At 40.1% G+C, this 26307-nt stretch overlaps 3 protein-coding genes and 2 non-coding genes across 5 annotated transcripts; 4 read left to right on the top strand and 1 right to left on the bottom strand.

Annotated features, from left to right (window-relative positions):
- Positions 1-756: 756 nt before the first annotated feature.
- On the bottom strand, positions 757-3209 carry LOC149299829 (methyltransferase HEMK2-like). The gene is made up of 6 exons (XM_089486118.1): positions 3085-3209; positions 2710-2796; positions 2265-2355; positions 1806-1889; positions 1301-1442; positions 757-875 (listed from the first exon to the last, which is right to left on the bottom strand). The coding sequence occupies exons 1-6, from the start codon at positions 3207-3209 to the stop codon at positions 757-759; spliced, it is 648 nt and encodes a 215-aa protein (XP_089342244.1).
- A 3074-nt stretch (positions 3210-6283) lies between these two features.
- LOC149299826 (large ribosomal subunit protein eL20) lies at positions 6284-9460 on the top strand. The gene is made up of 5 exons (XM_089486175.1): positions 6284-6311; positions 7369-7548; positions 8439-8568; positions 8688-8797; positions 9368-9460. Exons 1-5 carry the CDS (start codon positions 6294-6296, stop codon positions 9458-9460), a joined length of 531 nt encoding a protein of 176 aa, XP_089342301.1. The 5' UTR covers positions 6284-6293.
- LOC149299828 (small nucleolar RNA SNORA68) lies at positions 7160-7290 on the top strand. The gene has a single exon (XR_016272356.1). It is a non-coding gene; the product is annotated as a small nucleolar RNA SNORA68 (small nucleolar RNA).
- LOC149299827 (small nucleolar RNA SNORA68) lies at positions 8207-8338 on the top strand. The gene has a single exon (XR_016272355.1). It is a non-coding gene; the product is annotated as a small nucleolar RNA SNORA68 (small nucleolar RNA).
- Positions 9461-11889: 2429 nt separating the features above from the next.
- Positions 11890-18420, top strand: LOC149299825 (KICSTOR subunit 2). The gene is made up of 3 exons (XM_089486234.1): positions 11890-12109; positions 12972-13260; positions 17610-18420. Exons 1-3 carry the CDS (start codon positions 11893-11895, stop codon positions 18418-18420), a joined length of 1317 nt encoding a protein of 438 aa, XP_089342360.1. The 5' UTR covers positions 11890-11892.
- Positions 18421-26307: the final 7887 nt, after the last annotated feature.

Genomic DNA, 26307 nt, shown 5'->3' with positions numbered 1-26307 from the left:
CCCGACATTCAAGAAACATCTCAAAACCCACTTCTTCAGAGAAGCCGCACCATCTTAGCTGCTAGAACCTAGTCTGTCAATTCTCGTCTTGTCATACCCTTTGAATATATGTATTGTATTAAGCGCTGCAAAGATTGTTGGCGCTATATAAATAAAAGATAATAATAATAATAATAAGATGGAGGAAATAGGCAAAATAGCGCAGGAGATAATTTAACATTCTCCGTCATTAAGTGACTGTTCTGCAGGGTCATCGTATGCCACTGGTTGCTATGGGGTTAATAAAGACAGCAAATGAGAATTTCCCTTTGCACTGAATAATACATGTATAGTTAACTAATGCAAAGAATAAGTAAAACAGAAAGCAGTTTACTTAAAAAGTTTTTTGAAAAAGTAAATATCAATGTATTTTCATTTTTACAAAAAAAAAAAAATGCAATGACAAAAACAAAGCATATTTAGGCGGCTCATACGATCGTGCTGGTTAATGTGACACTGCGGCTGTTTTTTTTCTCTCCAGGTGGTAACATTTTAGGCAAGTACATACAAACGGTAACTGCAGTTCCCAACAAGCACAAATAAAAATACTTCCAAATGCCTATTCAATTAGTATCATTTCATGCCATTATTTCATTTCCTCACAGAGGAATAAATATTCTAATAATCAGCATCTTCAAATGCTAGCCGACAATATTTCAGGCTTTTCTAGCATTTAACGTGAGATCCTTGTCTTGCTCTTCACAGCATACATTCGGCTTAGTGTGATGCAAGTAATTTCCTAAATTTTAAAATAGTTAGATGTTCTCTGCCTGCTTGTCTAGAAAGCACTTTGGAGCCTTCTAATTCATACAGCTTCATTCTCTCTACAATCTCATCTGCAAATAAAAGAGAAAAAAAGAGAGAAACTATCACTGACCGAAAGATACATAATATTGTAAGTGCCAAAGTAGTCATGGAAAATGTTTGTAATTCTGTTAAATAGCATGGAGGAATTCATTGCCACTTTATAATAAAATCTTGTTGAATGAATCAGAAAGGGAAATCATTTTGTTTCTCCTGTTAGGCAGCAGCACTGGGTGCCATGGGTGCATTAGGGGCATACATAAGTGTGCCAGGACTGAACCCTGCCAGTGCTTCTCCAGAGAGGGCACTCATGCCTGCCAACCAGCGTAACAAGCTATTAAGTTAAAAGAGGTCGGTCTTCCTGCAGGACAGGTATTTTTCCTTAAAAATACTGCCATCTCAGTCCACAATTAGCTACTGCTTCTTGGTTTTGAAACATAACAGCAAGCAAACTTACCAGGATTGTTCTCTTTTAAAACAAGTAAATAAAAGACTCCTGAAGCAGAAAGTAGTTTAGGAACTAAAGGAAATAATTTATCCATGACCTCACGGCCATTCTTGCCTCCAGCCCATGCAGCTTCTATACCATGACTTCCTACCTAGGAGTGGAAGGAAGCAGAGAAAGTCATGCAGGACTGCAGTGATAAAGTTATGCTAAACATTAGATTGTAACTACAATGTAATCTAAAGCCAAACAGAACATCACACAGGTTAATACGTTTGTTAAATTATACCACTGAATCTGCTGTATGGAATCTGCTGGCACTACATAAATAAATGTTATGTAATGCACTTTCTTTTTTTATATCCTTCCTATGATCTTATATCATACCTTCTACCCGCTTCTCAAATGCAAATTGACATTGAGGTATCTCTAGTGAACTTCAAACTTCACAATTACTTTCTCACAGATGTTTGAAACATGCATCTCTTATAAAAGGGCAACAGCTGATAAAACGTACCTCTTCAGAGGGGGTTACCACATAGGGAGGGTTAAAAACAAGCAGATCAACCTGTCCCTGTAACCTTGGCAGCAATCCTGTAACCTGTCCAGGGAATATACAAATAAATATCAATAACACTTTCATGTATTAAACATGTAACTTATTTGAAGAATACCTAATCTGATGAACAATGGCAGACCATTTTGGAAAATACCAACAAAATCTCTCATGTGGTTTGTCTGCCATCATATACATCCTGCAGGGACACACATCTCTCAGATATAGTCCCAGGTTCTAGATCATCCCTGGATGGGTTTTGTTTTTTTAAATAGACCCATGCATGAATAAATCCCGCAGGTTTGTTTGACACTAGATCATGTACAGTTAAACTTGGAAACCAGGGTGCCCAATCCATAAAAAAAATATAGACTACATATATCAAACACACAATTGGGATTGCAAAGAAAAGCATCTTACCAAGTCGGTCACTATTGGCTCAATTTGTACTCTATTGGCTTGTGCAGTCTCCAGTGTACATAAAGCCGCCAGTGGGTTAATATCTGTACATCTAGAAACAAATAAACAAACTTTAAAACTTAATCTTCTTCAAGTGTCCTTCAATATACCACATTCTATGACCAATGTAATCATTTTCTTTAGTGGTTATTTAGAATTGCAAAAGAGCAATTAAGGCTTGCTTAAAGGGGAGGAATTGGCCTGAGCTAACGTCAGACACTCCGAAAATGGCTGTTAATAAAGACATAGTTTGCCATATTTGAGACAATTACGTGGCTTGCGTAAAGGTGGCAAATACTTCAGATGATTAGTCGCTCTCTGCATAACTCTTCAAAGTCACAAGAACTTGCTTCACAAAGAGCACAGCATGGCGGGTAAGTGAATACCCATGTATACTTATACTTACAGGTACAAAGCAGTAGGTCCAACTAGAGATGCTACAAATGCAGACACAACACCAGATCCACAACCCACTTCAAGGCAGATATTAACTCTGTGAGATGATAACAAAGAAGTGTTAGTTGAGGTTAAATACATGTAACAGAGATTTACCACTCCATTTTTATGCAGGCTTTATTCTTTTTTGGGCAACACATCTAAAACTCACTTTTATTAAATAAAAGCTACTGACAAAGCTCAGACAAATAATTAGAAAATCTAGTCATTTAAATGAAACATTTTTATGTGCTTGCTGGTACTAAAGATTATGCATGACTTTCATCATAAACATGTGACACAATTTCTGAAAGTATTTATTGAGAATCTTGGTAGGGAAACATACCTATCCTTTAGCTCCAATGCATCTTTCTCTAGAGCATCAATTAAAAGAAATGTGTCTTCAGCTGGGTCATAAACATCTTTAAAATTACCACAACCGACGTGTGGATATAGTGGGGTAGGATGCATTTTCTTTTTCCTTGAGAGACAGAAATGAACACAATTCACTGAAACGCATTGCATTATTTGCATTTAGTTGATCAGCAGAACACTTGCAAGCAAACGATAGTAAGATATGGGATAGATAAAAGGTTCTCATGCATCAGACAAAAAGGTATATGTGTTTGGAAAGGGAGATTTGTAGTTTGCACTCTTCATTTAATTAAATCTCTTCTGGAGTCATTGTGTGCATATATATATATATATATATATATATATATATATATATATATATATATATATATATATATATATATATATATATATATATATCAGTCCAAAATAGTCACACACTCACAGGACTTTCCAAAGAAATAGTTTATTCACTGAACCACCCACTGATATGCTAGCCTAAAATATACCATCCCTGTTCTCTCTCCTTTATTCCCCACTACATTATGTAGTTCTCGGTGTTGTCCCCATGCACAATATATTGATGCAGGGTTTGTAAAGGAATAAGAGACAGAGGCTGGATAGTAAAGGGTGGGGATCTCTGTAACAGATCTAGTAGATTATGAAATGTCAGTGGAATTCTTATGGCCGTTCATACTATATTCTAACTCCGAATTTTAGCTCTGAGTACTCTGTAAGGGAATGCAGTGTTACTCTCCTCTGTGGATATCACGAGTTTTTTCTTTGTTATTGCAATTAAATTAAGCCCTTGCACCTATTTCTTCCGGAGAAAGACATGGTTAATTAAAATGTTTTTTTTTTTCTTCAGCAAAGCTTGTTCCAAGCACGCGTATGTATAACACGCTAACTTCACGCCAGCACTATCTTACCCAACTCACTACCTCCTCAACATAACTAGCGCCTGTCCACCGGAAGTGACTTCCGTCTCAGAAATTCAACGTCACTGTCTGGGCACGTGACGAGAATCCGTAGAATGGATGATCGCACGTACGTGAGGCCGGCGGAATACCGATAAATACATTCACGATCTTTCGATACTTTACAAGACGCAAACGAGTCAGGCATCAATACGTTTATTAGCGTGTACTGATTAATCTATAGGTTCCTCTAGTGTATATTCCTTTATATATAATATGTGAGCTTTTGCATTGTGCCTTCTTATTCGTTAAGCATCTGCTCCTCACTAGTGGAAGCTGAGTGGTTCTTGCCTTTCATAGTAAGAGAGGGAAACAAAGGAACAGTTTAGTGTCCCTGGCAGGCCTTCAATAGAAGAATGGATATTATAATACTACGTGACTATTTCAATATGCATTCCTAAGAAACAAAACAATCTGCAGCTGCCCAATCTTAACACTAAGAAGCTGAATCAGTGGGAGAGCTTCGTGCGCAGGTGGTCTGCACACACCCCCAGCGCTGGCGGAACTGATTAAAGAGCATCTATAAATAATTTCTGGTATGATAAAAATTGTGACATTTCCACAATACTTCTGGTGTCCTCTCTGCTGCCCGTTACTTCCCCCCGGGCTTCTATGACTGAGCACTGGAAGGCTGTCATGCCGGTGCTCAGACATAGAAGCCCCGGCAGAAGTGCCGGCAGCAGCGGAGATTGACTGTGTGCATCGCGCAGACATTCACCGGCTGCCACGGAGGAGGATCCACGTCCCGTGCAGCGCTGCGAAGGATCCTCCTCTCTGGCAGCTGGTGAATGTCTGCGCTATGCAGGCAACCTCCACTGCTGCCGGCACTTCCGCCGGGGCTTCTACGATGGAGCACTGGAAGGTCATGCAAGGGCTCTGGCGCTTAGTCTTATAGGCAGACCTCTGTTTGAGGTCCGATTACAAGATGGCCTTGAATATAAAGTGAGGGCTATTTTCCAGAGCATTATCATATATATAATGGTTGTTAATGACTTGTAGAACTATGAGCTGTACCACATGAAACAGATTCAAGGAGCACAGTGACGGCTTGTTAATGTTACAAATATAAAGTCCTTCTGGCATCAGTTAGTATTAATGGCGTAAAGTCTGATCCCTCCTGTGTTCTAGTCTGCGGATCTAGCTATACATTTGCTGGCAATCTGTTGGCACACTTTTAATGGCATGATAGCAGGCAGTCATAGTGTCCATTTACTATATGGGGTCTGTGCTGCATGAGCCTTTAAGATACGGAGCATGTGATATGATGTCCTTTGCTCCGCTGTGAGAAGGGTGCTGCTTGGGGTGCTCCCTGGGTTAATCCTACGGCAACAACCAGGATAAATATGTCAATGTTTACATTTAAATGACAAGATGTGCCAAATGGTTCTTGTCTGCCATCAAATTATATTAAATTCTACATACTCCAGTCACGTAAAAGGGCCATCTCATCGTAACAAAACTGCATTTTACAGTACTCTCACCTGACTAGGGTGGAACCCAGGTACCTGAAATAAGTACTATGGTTCAAAACTGTACTGGCGATGACGAAGCTGCTCTGGGATCCAGCGAGTGCGTGATCATATAAGCGAGGCAGAGGGCTGGATATGCGCGGCCAGGTGCTACGTATTATACGCACGTAGGGTGCCGCGGGGCATACGCGGTTTGGTCTCAGTATCCTCAGTAGCTAGCGTCGTAACGTATAAAGTTATGTAGCACCCGCCAAAACTTTTAGAAAGTGGGGGGATAATGTTTCCTGGAACTCTGAACACTGCCTGTTTAGTATAACAATTCCACAGATACTACTTGAAAAATGCATACTACAATGTAGCCAGAAAACATTATTCACAAAATACAGATCACGGATGCAAGAACCTTTTATAATTTATTTACCGTCCGCATTATAACAGTGGGATAATGTAAATGTTGCTTTGCACGATGCCTAACCCTGTAATGGATATAGAATGGTTGATCCTGTACAATCTCACTGCTATTCTGTATTTTCCACCAATCACAGTGTACCGAAGGCCTAGTGACACACGTTACGCTCTATAATGCCGTCTAACGTCCCTAGACATCCTTAAAGGGCGTTTGACGGACAGTTATTTTATCCAATTCAGACGCGCCTCTCTTTCTGCGTTATCCAATCGGAAGCCACTAGAAGAGTGACGTCTAGCGGCCCCTGCCGGAGCACTTCCTTTCGCTTGTTGGCAGGCATCGAGGCAGCATGAAGGCGTCGGGCACTGTAAGAATAACTCTAGAAATTGGTTTTACTGAGCGCCTAGTGGCACTGTTCGCGTATAAGTGTTGGGGCGAAGGTTCCCCTATAAGAGCCCGGTATCCATGAGCTGCATAGGGATGGGTAATCTGTGTTTTTAGCAAGCTTTTAGTGGGCTGTCTGATTGCGGCCTTCATCATGGCGGATTTCGCACGGCCATGCGGCTCCGGGCAGGAACCTGATAGAGCTGGGATGGGACGGCATTTACGTGCGAGGGTATAGAATAAGCACAAGGTGGGGGCTTAGCGTTTTACAGTCTGTCCAAAACCGAGTTTCTAGGCAAGATTTTGGACCCGGTATGTCGGTATGCACGGGCCGTTCGTGTGGTGGTCTTGGGATTAATAGCTGGCGGGTCACCTCACTGGGTTCCATCGAATCAGACAGGCATGGTGTAATGTAAAAGCGGGCTCCGTTCGTGTTATGGGGTCATAAATACTTAGTAATAACGAGATGAGCTTTTTCAGGGCAAACCCATGGAATAGACACTTTGGGGATGTTGGTTAATGCCCAGCGAGCTTCATCTACTCCTACCTTTTTAAAGTGTGAAATCGGTTAACGTGCCTGTTTGGTTGGGGAGATTATTTTATTCATATTATCATGTATGTAACTGTAAATGTGTGATGTGACACATGCCTTTCAAGTGCTTCTGTCAGAGTATAACATGAATAATGCTCGGTTTTATTTCCTAATAAGTTCTATTATTTATATAGTGGCACCAATTTATGCAGCGCTTCTTAGAGTGCATATGTTCAGGGGGATACCGGGGGGATACAATAGGTAACGAGGGCCTTGCTCCCCAAGGATGCCTCTATAATAATGCACACAAAACCCAAAGATCATTGTATCTCACTGTGATGATCTTGTCTGTTGTGCAGAAATTAATGGTACCTTGTCGCCTTCCTTGAGCTTGTATGTTCTTGAAAGTGAAACAGAAGGCACTACAGTGGAAGCCATTTCTGATGAGCAGCAATGGCGGACATTAAGGCTATTGTATAAACTATTTTTTTTTTGTTTTTCCTTTTAGCTAAGGGAGTATAAGGTCATCGGGCGCAGCCTGCCCACCGCAAAGGTTCCATCCCCACCTCTATACCGCATGCGAATCTTCGCACCCAACCATGTTGTTGCCAAGTCTCGCTTCTGGTACTTCGTCTCCCAGCTTAAGAAGATGAAGAAGGCCTCTGGAGAGATTGTTTACTGCGGACAGGTAAACTTGTACCATACGTTCTAACGTATGTTAAGTCATATGTAAATTACTGCTTGACTACCACAGGTTACTTTGATTCTTGAAATCTGTATAGGTTTCTTTGATTGCTGGAAAGAAAAGTGCATATATGTGGTGCATTAGTAGGAATCTGAAAGTACAATACCAGTGCATGACATTGAGGGCAACTTGTTGGACAACAGCTTGCCTGGCAATTCTAGCAATGAGGACTACTTTTCAGATGGAGCAGTTGCGTTTTATGCTGCCGCAATACATGTAGAAAGTACTTTCTAGTATTACCACTTTTGTACTTGCACATATTAATACTCTTAAACTGCATGCATCTGTGCAACAGACTAATCTTGATGGCCCACTGCACAGCTGTATGGAGGAACAGCATAAACTGTCAGTCTCGCTCTGTACCTCCATGTGTAGGTTTGAGCTATAAGGGTGCCAAACAATTGTTTTGTTTATGCAAAACAAAGCATTTCTGCAAAGTGAGAATAGAGACTTCCTTGCTGTTTCCAGTTACTTTGACTGCTAACAGTCCATTTTTATTTTTGAGCATTGTTTTGTGTGTTTGAGCCCTAGGCACAGAGCTTTTTTGCTTCTGTATGAGGTTAGCATTGTCTTGTGTCTAGGTTTTAGAGCTGGTTACAGCTTTGCACATATAACCCAAAGGTCATTATCTTTCCTGTGTATTGACCTTGTCTGATGTGCGCATATCATCTGTACCTTGTCGCCTTTCAAGAGCTGATGTGCTCCTGACAGTGAATATTAAGGTATTACATATTTCACTTAGTCTGGTTTACAAAAACCCATTCATGTGTGCACAAGTCTGATAGATGTAGCTTTTGGCTTCTCTCATTGTTGTGCTCTGTTCAACTCTGCAGGTGTTTGAGAAATCTCCTCTGAAGGTGAAGAACTTTGGTATCTGGCTGCGTTATGACTCTCGCAGTGGAACACACAACATGTACAGGGAATACAGAGACCTGACTACTGCTGCTGCAGTAACCCAGTGCTGTAAGTTGTTGCTATCTGAACACTCTGCCATGCTTGGCTCTAGCGTAATTCAGCCCTCAAATGTTCAACTTTTTTTCAGTTGACATGCTATGTTAATAACAATTGTTACCCATTTACAGACCGTGATATGGGTGCACGCCATCGCGCTCGTGCTCACGCTATTCAGATCATGAAGGTTGAGGTGATCCCTGCCAACAAATGTCGCAGACCTGCTATTAAGCAGTTCCATGTAAGTACAGCGTTACTCTTTTCTTTGCACATCTATGTATTTTATACTTCAACCTGTGCTGTGTGGTGAAACTGCCAGTTTGGTGCGTGGCATGGAAAAAGCGGAGTCCTTACCCTACAAAGCATTGTTTCCTGCTTCATTTATAACTGACACTTTTGTGACACAACGGTATTTTACAGGTTTAAGGGTTTGAACAAGTTATGTAAAATGGAAATTGATTACCTCTTAACACGCCTTAACACTGATTATATGCACATTCACTGAAAATTGATCTAATGCTGTTGAAGCAAAATGGTCTTCAAAAAAATAAGTTCAATGTTGACTACTCATTGGTAGACTATTTGAAGCACAACTGTCAGTCATGCTTAAACTGCTATACTATGTCTATTACAATCAATCTATGCAAAGCCTTCCGCTGGTTAGTGAAAGACAAAGGCCAAAATAGTGCTGATTGCGTAACTTTAAATCAATATCCCAGTTCATCTTTAGATGGCTGGTGTTAGGATTTAAGAAAAACCCTGTGTACATTTGGAGATTAATGAATTCTTGCCATGTTTTTCTCCCATCCAGGACTCCAAGATTAAGTTCCCTCTGCCTCACAGAGTTCTGCGTCGCCAGCACAAGCCCCGCTTCACCACCAAGAGACCAAACACCTGCTTCTAAGCAAGGCGAAACAAGCTTTGTTCTGTGGTCTAATAAATTTTTGTTTCAAATTTTTTTGTATATGAATTGGTTACTTATAGTGACAATGACCTGGACTTTCTGCAGGGTGGATCAGGGTGCCTTTTATGGTTACTTGTAAAACTGAGTGGTAGAAATAATGCTCAGTCCAGTGATCATGCAGGTGATTATAATGGCTCTGACCTGTTCACCACCCAGAAAACAATCTGTCATCAGAATAATGGAGTACCTTATGTAAGGTGATCATGTAGAAATGCAGGTGTCCTCGTTTGCTTCTGTTTTAATGTAATCTGTATGATCTTGTCCATTGGTGTTCTAGTTTAGGGCCATAGGAGGACTACATCACAGCCTGCTCACATTAATAGGTTATAACATTTCACTTAACTACCTGCCTAATGCCATATTTCCTTTACTTTGTACGGAGGTGGGGTACAGTGGGGGGGCATTATCAGAAAGCCAAGCCGTTACTGTAAGGTATCCCTGTGGTGGTCTTGCCTCGCAGTACCTTGGTTTTTTAGACACTGCTCTCTAACGGAACATGGTAAGTCACTGACAGCCCTTTAGAAGAATAATGCATATTAAAGTACTCCAAGTGCTTTAATAGGCCCTCTTCCAAAATGACTTGCCTGACGCAGTAGAGGCTGCCCTGCCGCTGCAATCGGGGGATGCGGCCTATAATCGTGGTTTAGCGCAGGAATGCTCAATTTGTATCCCTCGACGGCAGCAGGGTTAGGATGCAGATCTCCTGCAGTGCACAATGCGCTTTAACAATCTCCCTTGCCGGCACTTCCCATGGTGGAAGTTGTCTACGTGTACCGTGCAGATGTTCCCCGCTAGACACCCAGGAGTCTGCATTGGTAAGTCGGGGGGACACAGAATGGCAGAAGTTTTTTGTTTTTTTTCCCTAAAAATCTAAATTTCTTTAAAAAAAAAAAAGCACTTATAGGGTGTAGCCTATAATCGAGCCAATACGGTATATCATGTTCAGGGTGGGTGGAAAGGGGCAAATATAAAATGACCAACGTAAAAATGTACAGGAACCAAACAGCTATCAGACGCATGAAAGTGCAGTTTTTGATTGGATTGTCCCGTGTCAGTTACAGTACTGATCTACATGCATTCTATGTAAAATACACACCAGCCTTGCCTATGTTATGAAGGATGATAGCGTGTCCACTAATATTGAAACCGGTGATAAAAGTAATTCATAGCTGGTAAACCTATCCTGTATATGAAGGCGGCAGGTCACAACATAAAACAAAGCTACTGTGGCCAGATGCTGCTAAATTGCCATTTCCTAAACTTCTACCAAGTCAATATTTATCTTAAACCTAGCTAGAACTGTCATTGCTGAGCACCAAGGACTAATAGTGTGTGACGTTATACAAAGTGTGTGTCGCTCACACGATTGAGGTGTATGAGAAAACCTTGCCTCCTAAACCGCTTGCACCTTGGCCATTATGGAACTGCGGCTCCCGTGATACATGGTTGCGGACACTGTCCATCACTTGCATAGGAGTAATTCCTTCTGCTGATTATATAGTTAGAGACGATCGGAACAGAGAGAGAGAGAGGTGGTTGTAACACTTTGCAGATCGCTTAGAGGAGGGCTGCAAGGTAAAAACACGACCAGGAAAGATTAAGGGGTCTCGATAGGTACGGCTTGGAGGAAAGGAGTTTTACAAAGTACAGACGAGAAGCTTATTTCAAAGGAGGGGGAATGATAGAACAAGATGTCATAGTCTAAAGTGACTTTACTGAGAGGGTGGTAGATAAGTGAAACAGCCTCTCTGCAGATGTGGTAGATGCTAATACAATGAAATCATTTACACATGCATGGGATCGACATATAGCTCTGAATCTGAGATAAGCCTAAGGGCTCATTAAGATTGGAGTCTTTACATCAGGAACAGTAGAATGGTTCTTATCTGCCTGTCTATGTTTCCATGACATTGCATGGATAAGTATAAAGGGTGGCACGCATCGCCAGGCTGCCGGGTCATTGATCCGGTTGGCGATTGTGACTTGATGCTCAAATGCCTTTGGGCGAGTGGTATTGGATTATTCTAAACACCCGCAGCTTGCGAATGGTGGTCCGAAGCCCCTTTAGTAGAGACATTCGAGAGAGGAAGTGTTTCTCTTGTGTTTTTTACTCCACCGAATAACAGGGGAGTTGAGACGTAATTTCCGTGGCCACGCTTCCGGTCCTGTCACATGCGTAAGGTAAACATCTCAGGGTTCCAGGAAGCTGGTTTTTCTCTGCAACTGGACGTAACCTACCGACTATCACCCTGGTTTCCAGGACCCCTGCGAACTGTATGGTAGTGCCCAATGCTCCGGCTGCCCCCGGGCTGCAGGAGGACGAGGATGACGACGAGCTACTCCTGATGACTTCCTCTATGATGATTCCGCTTATGTCCCCACCTGTCACCGCGGAGCAGGGTGTGCTGCAGACCTTCTTTACTCACTTGGGAAACCTCTCTTACGACAAGGCCAAGGATCACGTGGAGAAGGAGAAGGAGGCCAACAAGAATGCTGGCGCCTCCTGGTGCTCCATGCTGGCAGCCCTGGCACATCTGGCCGCGGCGGAGAAGGCTTATCACAGCATGAGCTTTATGGGGCAGAAACCGGGTAACCTGTCCCCTTCTTCTGTGACACTAAATGTACCGGTCCCCACCCCACCAGCCCATTATATCCGCGGGAGAGATTTCTAATTTGCTGTTGATAGCATTCTTAGCCCACCCCATTGTGTACAGTGTCACACAATGCTGGCGAATAGTGAATGTTTACTTCACCTAGACCCTTTATACTACTCATGTCCAAGCTGCTTGTTATTGTTATTTATACAAAATTGACCATAAATAGCAACAGCCGCTGCCATATTAATTGCCTTTGATGTATTTTCATCATCAATAAGGTGTTTTTCCCCCGTTTACCATGATTTCTGTATGATATACCAATACGACTTGAGCCCTCCATAACTAAAGATGCTAGATCCCTTCTTAACAGTTCATGTATTTGACAGTTTTGTCAAAACTTTTTTGTATTATAATACTGATAAATTGAAATCGCAGAGCGATTCCTGTGTGTCTACTTTCTTAAAATGGCAACCAGCTTAGTGTGAAGAGTTTAAACAAGCTTTCCCCAGATGCGACGACGTGGATTAATGTAGCATTATCAAGCTCTCTCATGTCCCAGATACCCCTTAGAGACATGCCTAACGCTCCTTCTTAATAACAAGGAGCTGCCTTCTGGCCCTCATAGAGTTGAAGGCATCTCATCACCTTACACACAGCATGTAAATCCTCTCGCATATAAAGTCAACCACCCCTGCTGCCGCCCCCGGTCTGTCTATTGCCAGCTGGGGCAAAGACTAATGCATGGCGTCATAGGAAGGACATTAATGACACCTCACAGTCAGGTGAGTGGATTTTTCTAGCCCTGATTATGTTGGGGATATTAATGTAAAGTTTTTGTTCTTTGTTTGTGTCAGGTGGCCAGTCATTCTTCAGTAGAAAGGATTCCATCAGAACCAATTATACCTCCTTGTACAATGAACTGAAGAAAGTGGTGACCACAGGTAGGAATGCTGTTGGAGGGACAGCTCCTCACTTGGAAGAACTGCTGTCCCACATTTCAGAGCAGCTGTGCTTCTTTGTTCAGGCGCGAATGGAAATTGCTGACTTCTACGAGAAGATGTATACTTTGAGCAGCCAAAAGTTCATCAACTCAGAGGAGCTGGTCAGCATTTTGGATACCCTCTTGAAAAAGTACAGTGCAAGGTCAGTTGAATAATCAAGAAATAGTTATATAAAGTTTGGGACATATAGCAACTGAAAAATCCCTGATTTTGATCGAACATATGCATATCGCACCATACAAAATGAAATAGGTCACTTTGATAACTTCAATTCTGTTTAACAAACCTGTTATTAGGATAACTAAAACTAGTTATCCTAGTTCAGTAGCGAGAGGTTTTAGTACCACGCCATTTTTACCATATGTTGGTTTAATCAACATTCCCCTTTTCTGTTTGAAAATTTAACATTTCCAGGACCTCAAAAATAATAGTGTTAGTAAAATCGCTAAATCTTCTACACAGTAGATGCCATTGCTGAACAATGGCCCAAAGCAAAATCCCCTGATTACAGCACTACTTCACATACATAGTGTTTTTTATATTCTATATTGATAAACCCCAGGTTTCAGGTCGCCATACTGGCAGAAAATTATTTCTTGTTGTCTGGGGGTTTGCAGAGGAGCACTGGGTTAACTGTACAACGTCCTCCTTAGCACATTCAGTCAGAACGCAGTGTCGTTTCCCAGCGCTCAGTACTGCAAGGGTGCAGAATAGCTGTCCTGACCTGATTATTGATTGGTCTCACCGATCAATGTCAGTGGCCTCAACCTGTCACTTTGCTAATTTTCAGCATTTTGTAACCCAATAAAATGCTATGCAACAACTGATTTACTGATCCTTTAGTGACCTAATCTGATCATCATCCCTATCGCTAACACTATATAGTAACCACTGCCACAATCCACTAATAGGACCCCGGCACTACCCCTTACGCTATCCCCTAACCTAACCACTTGGTGTATTCGCTAAGATGTTAGATTAGTTATTTGAGGGCTTGTTGGTTCTGAGACACTAAAAAGACATTTCAAAAATTAGCCCCAAAGCCAGTGAAGGTGTGACACCATAGAAGCTCTTTAAAAATGCCCCAAAACCTAGGGATGGAGTGACACCAAAAAACATTTACAAAATTGCCCCAATACCCGTTATAGTTGTGATTGTGGCGGTCCACTTAGAAAGGTAAGTGGGGTGTTTGAGGTCCTCTGGCTTTCTGCTTTTGGAGGAATATAGTATATAATATAGGGGTTAATTGGCGTTTAGCTTGATGTGTGCCTTCCTGATTCAACTGTAAAAAAATGAAAACCTCTTTGCACTCTCATTGTTTGGGGGTCTCTCGTGACTGATATATGGTGTCTGTGTGCTCAGGAGAAGTGGGAGATTTTTTTTTATGTTTTCTTTACTGTCCCGGGTAAGGCAGCGTCCCTTAGGGACATGTACATCCTAAAAAGGCATTCAATAAAGCCCTTTAGGACATACATGTAAAAGTCCTATACTGACGGCATCACTGGCTTCCTTGTCTATAATGCCTGCTGGTGCGAGCGCCGGTAAACCATTACTCAAGAAATGTCTGATTGCATGGCCGATTTAAAAAACAAAAACAAAAAACAAAACACAAAATAAAAACCCAAACAAAATGTACATCCCATTGCCCTAGTTCTATATGTAGTCAGGGATGTTGCCGAACATAAATTTGGTCATTGTTCAACAGTGGCATGTAAAGGGTAGAAGAAATTCTAATAAAATTGCAAAAAAAACCCTTTAATATACAGTGGGGCAAAAAAGTATTTAGTCAGCCACCAATTGTGCAAGTTCTCCCACTTACAAAGATGAGAAAGGCCTGTAATTTTCACCATAGGTACACTTCAACTATGAGAGACAGAATGAGACAACAAAGTCTATAAATCACATTGTCTGATTTTTAAAGAATTTATTTGCAAATTATGGTGGAAAATAAGTATTTGGTCAATAATAAAAGTTCATATCAATACTTTGTTATATACCCTTTGTTTTCTGTAAGTCTTCACAATGTTTTCACACACTGTTGCTGGTATTTTGAACCATTCCTCATGCAGATCTCCTCTAGAGCAGTGATGTTTTGGGGCTGTCGCTGGGCAACACGGACTTTCAACTCCCTCCAAAGGTTTTCTATGGGGTTGAGATCTGGAGACTGGCTAGGCCACTCCAGGACCTTGAAATGCTTCTTACGAAGCCACTCCTTCGTTGCCCGGGCGGTGTGTTTGGGATCATTGTCATGCTGAAAGACCCAGCCATGTTTCATCTTCAATGCCCTTGCTGATGGAAGGAGGTTTTCACTCAAAATCTCACGATACATAGCCCCATTCATTCTTTCCTTTACATGGATCAGTCGTCCTGGTCCCTTTGCAGAAAAACAGCCCAAAAGCATGATGTTTCCACCCCCATGCTTCACCGTAGGTATGGTGTTCTTTGGATGCAACTCAGCATTCTTTCTCCTCCAAACACGACGAGTTGAGTTTCTACCAAAAAGTTCTACCTTGGTTTCATCTGACCATATGACATTCGCCCAATCCTCTTTTGGATCATCCAAATGCTCTCTAGCAAACTCCAGACGGGCCCGGACATGTACTGGCTTAAGCAGGGGGCGTAGTGTGTTACTGATGGCAGCCTTTGTCACTTTGGTCCCAGATCTCTGCAGGCCATTCACTAGGTCCTCCCGTGTTCTGGGATTTTTGCTCACCGTTCTTGTGATCATTTTGACACCACGGGGTGAGATCTTGCGTGGAGCCCCAGATTAGGGAGATTATCAGTGGTCCTGTATGTCTTCCATTTTCGAATAATAACTCCCACAGTTGATTTCTTCACACCAAGCAGCTTGCCTATTGCAGATTAAGTCTTCCCAGCCTGGTGCAGGTCTACAATTTTGTTTCTGGTGTCCTTCGACAGGTTGTGGACAGGTGTCTTTTACACTGATGACAAGTTCAAACAGGTGCCATTAATACAGGTAACGAGTGGAGGACAGAGGAGACTCTTAACCCCTTAAGGACAATAGGGGTTATTACTCGTAGTGTATTGTGGGACAATGGCTATTTTTAACATTTTTTGGTGTTGTTGTTTAGGTGTGATTTTTCTTCTTTCTCATTTCGTGCTCCCACACATATTATATATTGGTTTTTTTCAGGACAAACAGGGTTTTAGATACCATTAATTTTATCATATCATCTAATTTACTATTAAAAAAATGATAAAATATGGGGATTTTTTGTTAAAAAAATTACTTTTTCTCACTTTTTAAACAAAAAACTTTTACTCATCTGCAGAAACGAATGAAAAAACCTGCTAAATAGATTCTACTATTTGTCCTGAGTTTAGAAATACCCAATGTTTTTGTTTTTTTGCTTTTTTCTGCACGTTATGGGGCAATAAGTACAGGTAGCGTTTTGCTATTTCAAAACCTTTTTTTCCAAATCTAGTATTTTTTTTTTTTTTTTCTAATCACTCATTAGTGAGCTGGGCTCCATTGACCTTGCATGGTTGGATGCAGTACCTGCAGGAGGAGCTCGAGAGTTCTCAAGAGGGTCTGGATAGATGCAACGTCATTTACAGGATGGCACTTGCGGTTGCTCCTCGGAGCAGTCACAAGGCTATCTGGGTAGGGGGGTAGTGTTACCGACGTGCCTCCATATCGAGGCATGTTAGCAACACCGTTTATGCTTAGGAAGCGATTCCGATCGCTTCCTAAACTGTTTTAGCCAGGCGCCGCTGCGATCTTTGATGATCGGTGCGGCGGCGGCCATTTTTCTTCCGGGGGGGGCTTTCCTCCCCGGATCCATGGTCAGCCTCACTTGTGAGGCTTCCGTGGATGCTGCAAAGTCGCCGATCGCGATGCAGCTATTTAACGGCAGCCCGTACATGTACGGGCATTGTCGTTATCTAGTTGCACAGCAACCCCGTACATGTACGTGGATTGTCGTTAAGGGGTTAAAGAAGATGTTACAGGTCTGTGAGAGCCAGATATCTTGCTTGTTTGTAGGTGACCAAATACATATTTTACCAAGGAATTTACCAATAAATTCATTAGAAATCCTACAATTTCCTGTATTCTTTCCCCCATTCTGTCTCTTATAGTTGAAGTGTACCTATGGTGAAAATTACAGGCCTCTCTCATTTTTTTAAGTGGGAGAACTTGCACAATTGGTGGCTGACTAAGTACTTTTTTGCCCCACTGTACTAGCACTCACCATTAATATTTTTTGCATGTTTCTATGCATGCTTTCAAATGAAAGCCCTTTTTGTACAAGGATAAGTTCCTGGCAGGGGGAAGTATTTATCTTTAAACAATGAACAGTTTTAATGACGAAATATAGGCATATTTTTAGCTGGTGGGTGCATTCATGTAAGGATTGTTTACAAAGTACAGGAATACTTTTAATTTTGAAAGCATCACATTTATATAAGAAAAACATGATTTGTGCCTACAGTAAACTTGTTTTTGTTGTAATATTTTTGGTTCTTCAGGTTTCACCACCCTATATTGTCTCCACTAGAAAGTGTATTTCAGCTTGAATTGGACGTTCTTGGTCATCTTCTGAAAGCCCAGTGTTTGATTTTTGAGTGGAAATTTCTCTTGTCATTGGTAAACTTGCATAATGCCCACACAAAACTACAGACTCTGGGTCAAATATTTGAGAAACAAAAAGAAACAAGGAAACATCTGTTTGGAGGACAATCTCAGAAGGCCGTTCAGCCTCCACATCTATTCCTTTGGCTTATGAAATTTAAAAACCTTCTTGTGGCCAAGTTTAGCTTTTACTTCCACGAGGCTCTTAGTAGACAGACATCGGAGATGAAGACACTTACAGCTAAAACAAATCCAGACTATTTTGGTAAAATCTCCAGCTTTATAAGAAAATATGATGCTGTCAATGTCTCCTTAATTTTTGACAATAGAGGCTCAGATAGTTTTCAAGGTCATGGTTATCACCATCCAGATTCGTACAGGGAAGCACCCAAAGGAGTAGACCAGTACCCAGCGATAGTGTCTTTGCCCAATGATAGACCTGTAATGCACTGGCCTAACGTCATCATGATAATGAGCGACAAGAGTTCTGACCTCAATACTTTGGAAAAGGTTGTCTACTTCTATGACGAAAAAGTTCAAAGCACATACTTTATGACACGCCCCGAGCCGCATTTTACAATTGTGGTGATTTTTGAGTCAAAAAAGTCAGAGAGAGACTCTCATTTCATTTCTTTTCTCAATGAACTCTCCCACTCTCTGAAGAGCTCCAGAGTATTTGCAAGCTTGAAGCCCGGTTCCAAAGGTTAAAATCAATCTGCACAGATTTAGGGGTGCCAGGAAGCTTATCACTAGATGGCACCAAAAACACTTACTTTAATGTCCATCGGATTTCTTTGGATGATTTTTCTAGGTTTATTCTCCATTATTTTTTCATGGTTTCTTACCTTGTACATGACTGAGACCACCTGCTACATTTTACAGCTCAGGACCGAGGATGGAGACGTGTACCCCCCCCACCCCGACATTTTTATCTATACTATGTGTTGGTAGCAAATGGTCTAACTTATCAACAACCCAGTATTATTCACATACGTAAACAATGCTGATACACAGTATTATGCTATAGAAACTTGGCAAATTAGAGGTGCTCCTAAATAAATGATTCCTAGCGGTGCTGACAATAAATCCTGTTTTGTATCATCATGACCGGCTCATGCTACTTATAGTAATGCAAATGTTTGAGGGTACTGAAGTCTATCCTCTTTAAAGCAGGCACAACAGCAGTCCTTCCCCTTTATGTTGTTCTTAATGTCTATAAGAACCTTTCACGATTATCTAAAATTGCCTTACAGTCAATATGATAAATGTGTACATGTGTTGTTATTGCTCATGAAAATCCGAGTAGGTGTTAACATGCCGCCTAAGATTATTTTTTTTACAGTGAGCAAAAGGGATAAAGAAACAGAAATAGATGGAAGTTGTCCAAAAAAAAAAATACCGGTATATTTTTTACATACTGACCTTGACGGTTTGGTTCTTTATAATACTGCATAAAACTTAAGACTTGACATTTTTTAATGGTTTTGAAATTGTTTGTTTAAAATATATATTACTGCAATATCTTTACATTAAAAATGTTTTTGGCTTAACGGGTATAAATATTGACTGCACTAATGGGTGGGTGTTTAAGTCACAACACAAGCTGCTAAATTAAAATCTAATTGCAATTCTTTTTTGTTTGTTTTTATTTCACATCAAAGCTTTACTTCAATATGCATGTTGTGGTACATTTTTAAAGTTGTTACCCATATACACGTAGCAAAATTGCATGATTTTAGTGTGTATTGTTCATTTCACATTCCATTATTCTATTATTCACCTGACAGTGTATGGTGACAGAATAACCCCTGAAACTCACAAATCACTGCAAACAGTTGGTAATCATGGTATTGTTACAAACATACCCATAACAGTTATTTACTTTTTTTGGCATTACAGGCATCAAGTTTTTTAAGTTATTAGATATATTGTGATGTCATATAACTATGGTTATTAGCTGTTTCCATCGAATGCATAGATAACAAATACTAAAGGAGATAAAACAAAATACTATTTGCAGTATAGGATGAGAAGCAAACGATCAAGCGCTCAAGTATCGGGACTACTTCCTAATGACCACGGGGCATTATCAGTTGTGTTTGCGTTTCTGAAGTTGAGAAAGGGATTTAGAAGAATACATATAAAATTAAAAATATGTTTATAATATACATATTACTGTAACTTTTAGGGGTGCAGAGCAGACCACTAATATGCTCATACCCAAAAGAGCAGTACTGAAAATAAACAGTGAAGAAATATATTTTGATATAAGCATTTCTGGAAGCTGCTGGGTGGATTATTTATTTAATCCAACAACAGAAAAACACTATGACCGGTGACCAGGCTGCTTTGCATTGAACCTGGATTTCTTGGCAACGGCTTCTCTACCTATCACAATGCTATAAGCGGTATTTAAATGCATAGGGGCAAGGTGGCTGTGTTTATTCACTAAAAAACTAAGATTAAAAATCTTCCCTTAGCTAACATGAAGTATAAATAATTCAGAGCCTACCCTGGGGAATTATTATGGTAAAATTGGTTATACCACTAAATAAACAAAACAAACAATGATCTGCTGCAGAGGTTTATTATTATTACTATTATAGCATAATCCATTTGATTCTGGTAATAGGTCTGAAAACTTGCAGCCTTTGTATAGTTTAGCTTTGCTCATATATTTTGTATGCATTAATAAAATGAACTCGTTAATCTAAAGAAAGGGGAAGCTATCATATATGCATAGCACAGTATACCATACAAAGAATATATGTGCCTTTAAAAGGCGGTAATTTCACAAAACACATTGATGTTCGTGGCCAATCCTTTGATTGTGATTCTGATTGGTACCATTTTGTTTTCCTACAGCACAGTGATGGTAGATTTCCCATTTTTAGTCATTTTTGGACTGTTTCTCATCCTCTACTTACTTTCTGGTTTGATGCCGTTTTATATTGATGGGACTGTCTGTAGAATTTGTGCTAGAGACCATTGGTTATACTAGGAATATTCCTTTTCACGTACATTCTGAATTTTCTTCAAACAGCCAACAGGGGGTGCTCGATGCACAGTGTTATACATGCCATCATTCTTTCTGTAGTGAGTAAATATTTTTGCCTAAATTCCTGATGTATGTTATAACAACCAGCATACTGTGTTTTTTAAGCACTATTCGACTTATCATACAGCATTTGGAACTGAATCCCTTGAAAGAACCCTCTAATATCACAAAGTAACACAAGTATCTAAACCATAGCTTTTAAGCTTAATCCTTATCCTTTTTAAAAGGATGATATTATTAAGGGTGCACTCTAGCCATCATATGCACTTTTATTACAAGTGCATGAGATAATTCTGCAGAATGGGAGGATATGCACTTGTCTCTCTTCCGGCATCCCAGCTATTTGCCATCCTATGTATGGTATACTTAGAGCAATCGCTGGAGCAAAATGAACCATGGAAGAGGCAATCCACTGCAGCTTCAAGGTAAGTATTTTTGGCAGGATGAAAGAATGCATATTTATGTGCTTGCAAAGTACTTTAGTATGCATTCTGTTTTCAGGCAGATTGGGATACTGGAGTGCCCTTTTACATGTTTTGTTTTAGTTCATTTGGTTATTTTGGGGTGTTAGTAGGCTCAACAGAGAAAGAGCCAACACCACCCTAGCCAGTGCCATCCAAGTGTATGATATAGTTAAAATCTGCATACACTGTGAAAGGCTCATGGTTCGGAGATGGTCGTAACATGCGTGCTTATTTATAATGGTACTAAAATTCTACAGAAAATCAGGTTATGTGGGAAGGAGATGCTGACTTGTTCAGGAGGTCCAAAACAGACTAGGGTATAACACAAAATTGGTTCGGATGAAGGAGCCAGCCAACAAATTAAATATATGAAAATAAAAACAATGTTTCTGTCATATCTCCCTTCTATGGTAATGCTCCACAATCATATGTCCCTTTTAATATAAAATATTATATAAATCGTAATTATAATAAAAAGAAAACATTTTTAATAAAGTATCGATCAAAACATTAACTGTGTCAAATATATATCAGTGATAATCAATCATTAATAAATGAGTGAAAACAAATCCATTTAATAAGCCGATTAGCACAAATAATTGTTAAATCAAGTTAATAATTGATAAATAACTGGAGAAAGATCAATTAATTGTTCATTAAATAAAGTTGATAAATGTATTAGTACATTATTACACATAAATTAATCAACATGAATTGACCTGGAATGGAGCTCACTGAGCCTGTCACTTGACGTGACCCCGTGCAGCACACATCTGTCAAGCAGTGTCCTCCTAGGTGCCACTAACCCTAGGCTCACCCCTAACACACACTTACACCAAATACGAACATACACTCATGCTAACACAATACACTTACACACTCTAACACCACAGGTAACAGACACGTGCTAACATCATGTGCTCACAAACACCTTACAGTAACACACATATGCTAACACCATACACTAATACACACAGTCTAACACTATATGCTGATATACACACTAAAGGTGATGTCATACAGTAACAACACACACTCATCCATATGCATACATTATCCTACAAAATACACATGCACACACTATACATATATAAAATATATACATTTATTCTAACTCTACCAATACATATATGCTAACTGTGGCAATACAATATATATATATATATATATATATATATATATATATATGCACACATACACACTGATCTAACACTACAGTACGCTACAGTATACATATATACTACTTCTCTCACCTTGCAGAGACCTGCTGCACCCTTCTACCTCAGTGTCACTTAATGCACCTGAACCCACCTGGCGCCTCACGGCACCCCCTTCACCACGGCCCTGCAGGAATGCAGGAGGGCCATATTCCCGATGGTGGCCCTGGCCAGTACCACCCCCTTGTCCCCCAAAACCCAAGTGAGCCTTGAAGTGATTTATAGTCACCATTGCGATTTGTACCCAGTGTTTGTCGGCCCCTGTCTTAGACCACTTTTAAAATATTATTGATGTGCATATGGGTCGACATCCATAGAACCTCTGCAGGCAAGCGAGACTCCATTTTCTCCCACAAAAGGTACCTAAAATTTAAACCACATTTCAAAAAGCCTCAAAATATAATGCAACTTAATAATAAATACTCCCTTACTAAATACCTGACTCGAATACTTTCAACTGGGTTCTCAACTATCACCTCAGTCCTACAGACTTTAAGCATTATCTGCCCCTCTAACTGCTGAGCGTGCCATCATGGAAGACACCTTAACCCAAAAACTCATAAACCGCAAGCTCGACACGTTAATTCATTCACTACCAAAGCAGAATCATAGCAAGACACAAGCAATCTGATAAGAAAACAAACTTTCAGAGAGACTTAGTATGTAAATTTACAAAGTACTCATTTTTACTGATTGCACCTTAAAGTGGCTTGGCCTTAATATCAATTATTTATAAAAGGAGCAGGTAAGGGATCCTATTATAATACTCTTATTAAACTCCAAAGATTATGGAAGACCATAAGATCTCGGCCAGTTAGTATGTTGAGGCCTGTGTGGCACATGGGCATTTAAAATGCCACAGACCCTATCATTAATTGATTTATATAGCGCCATCACATTCTGCAATGTTGTATAAAAGGCAAACAGGAATTAAGCTTATACATCACATAACAATTTGGACCCAATGCGACCAAGTAACATTATAGAAAGGGAAATATAGAATGGCACATTTCTTGAGCTGAAGACGGGATGCGGGAGTGATCGTTTCCGTTGCGGGTATGTAATAGGTATGCCCCGGAAAAGGAGATAAATGTGACTGTTATACTTGAGATTTTACAGATCCAGCCCCAAATTATTGATTAGTATAGGAAGTGAGTTCACTTCCCTATATATTTAATAGGTGAACTTGCTTGGATAGCAGCCATGGAAATGTGCCAGTCGCTCCCTGAATCTCGTTGCTGAAGATTATAATTTAATAAAGTGAATGGCTGTTCTTTGTAAATCTAGCTGATTATATTGACACTAAACAAATGCAATTGTGAGTGCTTGGTAACCGCCACTAAAGTCGTTCGGTTTAAGAAGCCAAGTATTCCTGTTTAGTGAAGAAAGAAAGACAGTTCTGCCCATTAAGTGCTTTGTCATCCACGGAGCAGCTTCATGTAAATTTTAATATTCGTCAAATGCCACGTATTGTCAAATCAGCTCAGTCTACTAGGGAATCTAGTGTCTGATGTCCAACTAGAAAAGACGACACATAACTGTAGCAAACGCTGGATGTACTGCTTCTAAATGACATTACGAAAACACAAACTCAGGGATATCAACGCACTTTATGTATGTTTTCCTATTCTTGTGCTTTAAGGCCTGCTTGGCACAAATTGCTTATGTGGCCACCGCTTCCAAATATTTTCCCTACTGACATACACCGGAAGGCATATTTAAAAGTATGGACCTTCAATATTTACATATTTCTCCAACTCAGGATAAACATAAAAATCCTTGAGAGCAGACCTTTTGGTAAATGTTCCAAACATGTTCTAAACATACAAAACCAGAAAGAGCTAAATAGCTCAAAGTTCACAATAAATCACCAAAATGTTTAAATTCCAAAATAATATGAGCGCCAAACGCTATTCTTCCATGAACATGATCATTTTCATGCTCCAGTAACAATCCAAACTACACGAGTTTTAATCCCCTTTTACTATAGAATAAAAAGTGTGATTGATAACATGTATGCATCTGTCATATATGCCCCATATATTAGCCCACCCATGCCTGGGCTTTTTCCCCCACCCTGTTGACCCATGTTTTTTTGCCATTTTTGTTATACGTTTGTTCAATCACAATTCCCCTATTTACATGTTTGGTGTACCCGCTCAGATAAGCCACTTTATTGATACACGTTTTGTATGCAGAATCCATATTTTTTGTGATTAATATGTTAAAAAGTAGAGCGGAATGTTAAAAAAGGGCACTATTGCTCTGCATAGCTGATAGTGGTACCAGTGATTGGTCTACAGGGCAGGAGGTCATCAGAGGTCCTAAGAGGGTCTGAGAGGGCACTTTAAACATTGTTTCTGGTGGCATCAGCAGTGTACTAAAAAACATAACTACAGCCTAATGGTCATCTAAATCATGTTCTATAGAATGTTATAATATCTCCTAAAGTTGTGAAGAAGTTAACACAGCCTAAAATCAAAACTATAGCATTTAAGAACATGCATCCAGATAAGCAGGAAAATGAATATACCCAAATAGGGTCAAGAGAAAATGGAGTCTTTAGTAAAGGAGTGTAGAAGAAATAATGTAAAGGTAACATAACCTTTTCTATGTTGGCCCAATAAAAAGTATCACATTTAACTAATGGCTCCACTAATGGCAATCTAACATTATAGACTCTCGAGTCCTCCTGAATCCATTTAATTCTGCTGCAAATTTCTTTGTCATTGGACAATATATCACAAAAGATTATGGGTCCTTTGCTAGAATTTACAGAAGTATTGTACCTCCACACCTGGGATCTTTATTTGTAGAATGCACCTGGTGCTTATATTTTCCTAGTTTTATGAATAGAAATTAGCCAGCAGACCACCTAGGGCCAAAAGGTGAAACACCCATCCCACAAATTTGTGTGAACAAAAACACCAACACACACATTGAGGCATACATAGATCAGCATAACACAACCCAATGTAGAGTATCACAAATCTGTTGTTGTTTATTTGAACATGAGCTGTAATGGGGTGCATAACCTTAACGTTTCACTGCAACTCTCTGGGGTCTCTGTTCAGACATGTCTCCGCTTTGATCTTGGAAGAAAAAGAAAGGATGTTATGTGTGTACAAAACACTCAGTATTGTTACTGGAGCTAAAACATACGGTCTGTAATTTGACCACATTTTTGGTACATGAAACATCTTTCTCCTTTTGATTAATGCAGTGTTGCTCTGTGTTTATAGTGTGTGTGTGTTTGGGGGGTCTCAAGAAGATATAATCTACAGAATTAATTTTATAATTTATGGAAAATATACCACATCAGGTGTAAAATAAAAATAAAATATATATATATTATGTCTAGAAGCTGAGTTTTCACCTTTAAAGCTTCTATCAGAACTGCTGGGGTGGTCTTGCAACCCTTTCCTTTGCCGTCCTACTGTTTTCAAAACCCTCCATCTTTCCCTGTTGCCTCTCTCTCTCCTCCATGTCTCCCATCCCAGTTTCTTGTGTCCTCATCTTTCCTCCTATTTTTTTTTCTTTTGCCCATTCTCCATGTGCATCCCACCGCTAAGTAATGTTCACTGTGACCAGGTCCGGAGTGGGACAAAAAATAGGCCCCGGCATTTAAGCCTGAGCAGCCCATTATTATTTTCTTTATTGTTAAAGCTCACCCTTCATGTACCATCTTTGCATTTACTCACTCATTCACACAAATCATTAACACATTCATTAATGCAGTCTCACAAATCATTCAAGCAATTCATCCACACATGAATTCATTAATTGTCATCCGCATTCACACAATTCATCCACACATTTATTCATTCATTCATTCATTCTCATATGCATTCACACT

This window comes from Sceloporus occidentalis, unplaced genomic scaffold (assembly GCF_023333645.1).
Source record: "Sceloporus occidentalis isolate IW3139 unplaced genomic scaffold, rSceOcc1.0.p SCAF_28, whole genome shotgun sequence".
Lineage (NCBI taxonomy): Eukaryota > Metazoa > Chordata > Lepidosauria > Squamata > Phrynosomatidae > Sceloporus > Sceloporus occidentalis.
The sequence above is the reverse complement of the archived record's forward strand: the minus strand, read 5'-3'. Positions and strand labels throughout refer to the sequence as shown.

Bases quoted from the DNA above. Each gene is read 5' to 3' on its own strand.
- LOC149299829 (XM_089486118.1), bottom strand. From the start codon at position 3,209: ATGCATCCTACCCCACTATATCCACACGTCGGTTGTGGTAATTTTAAA. The intron at 1,890-2,264 runs GTAAGATGCTTT...TTCCCTGGACAG, and splicing joins AGCCAATAGTGACCGACTTG to GTTACAGGATTGCTGCCAAG. The intron at 1,443-1,805 runs GTACGTTTTATC...TTCCACTCCTAG, and splicing joins TGGTAACCCCCTCTGAAGAG to GTAGGAAGTCATGGTATAGA.
- LOC149299826 (XM_089486175.1), top strand. The intron at 7,549-8,438 runs GTAAACTTGTAC...TCAACTCTGCAG, and splicing joins AGATTGTTTACTGCGGACAG to GTGTTTGAGAAATCTCCTCT. The intron at 8,569-8,687 runs GTAAGTTGTTGC...ACCCATTTACAG, and splicing joins TGCTGCAGTAACCCAGTGCT to ACCGTGATATGGGTGCACGC.
- LOC149299825 (XM_089486234.1), top strand. From the start codon at position 11,893: ATGTCCCCACCTGTCACCGCGGAGCAGGGTGTGCTGCAGACCTTCTTT. The intron at 12,110-12,971 runs GTAACCTGTCCC...TGTTTGTGTCAG, and splicing joins CTTTATGGGGCAGAAACCGG to GTGGCCAGTCATTCTTCAGT. The intron at 13,261-17,609 runs GTCAGTTGAATA...TTGGTTCTTCAG, and splicing joins TTGAAAAAGTACAGTGCAAG to GTTTCACCACCCTATATTGT.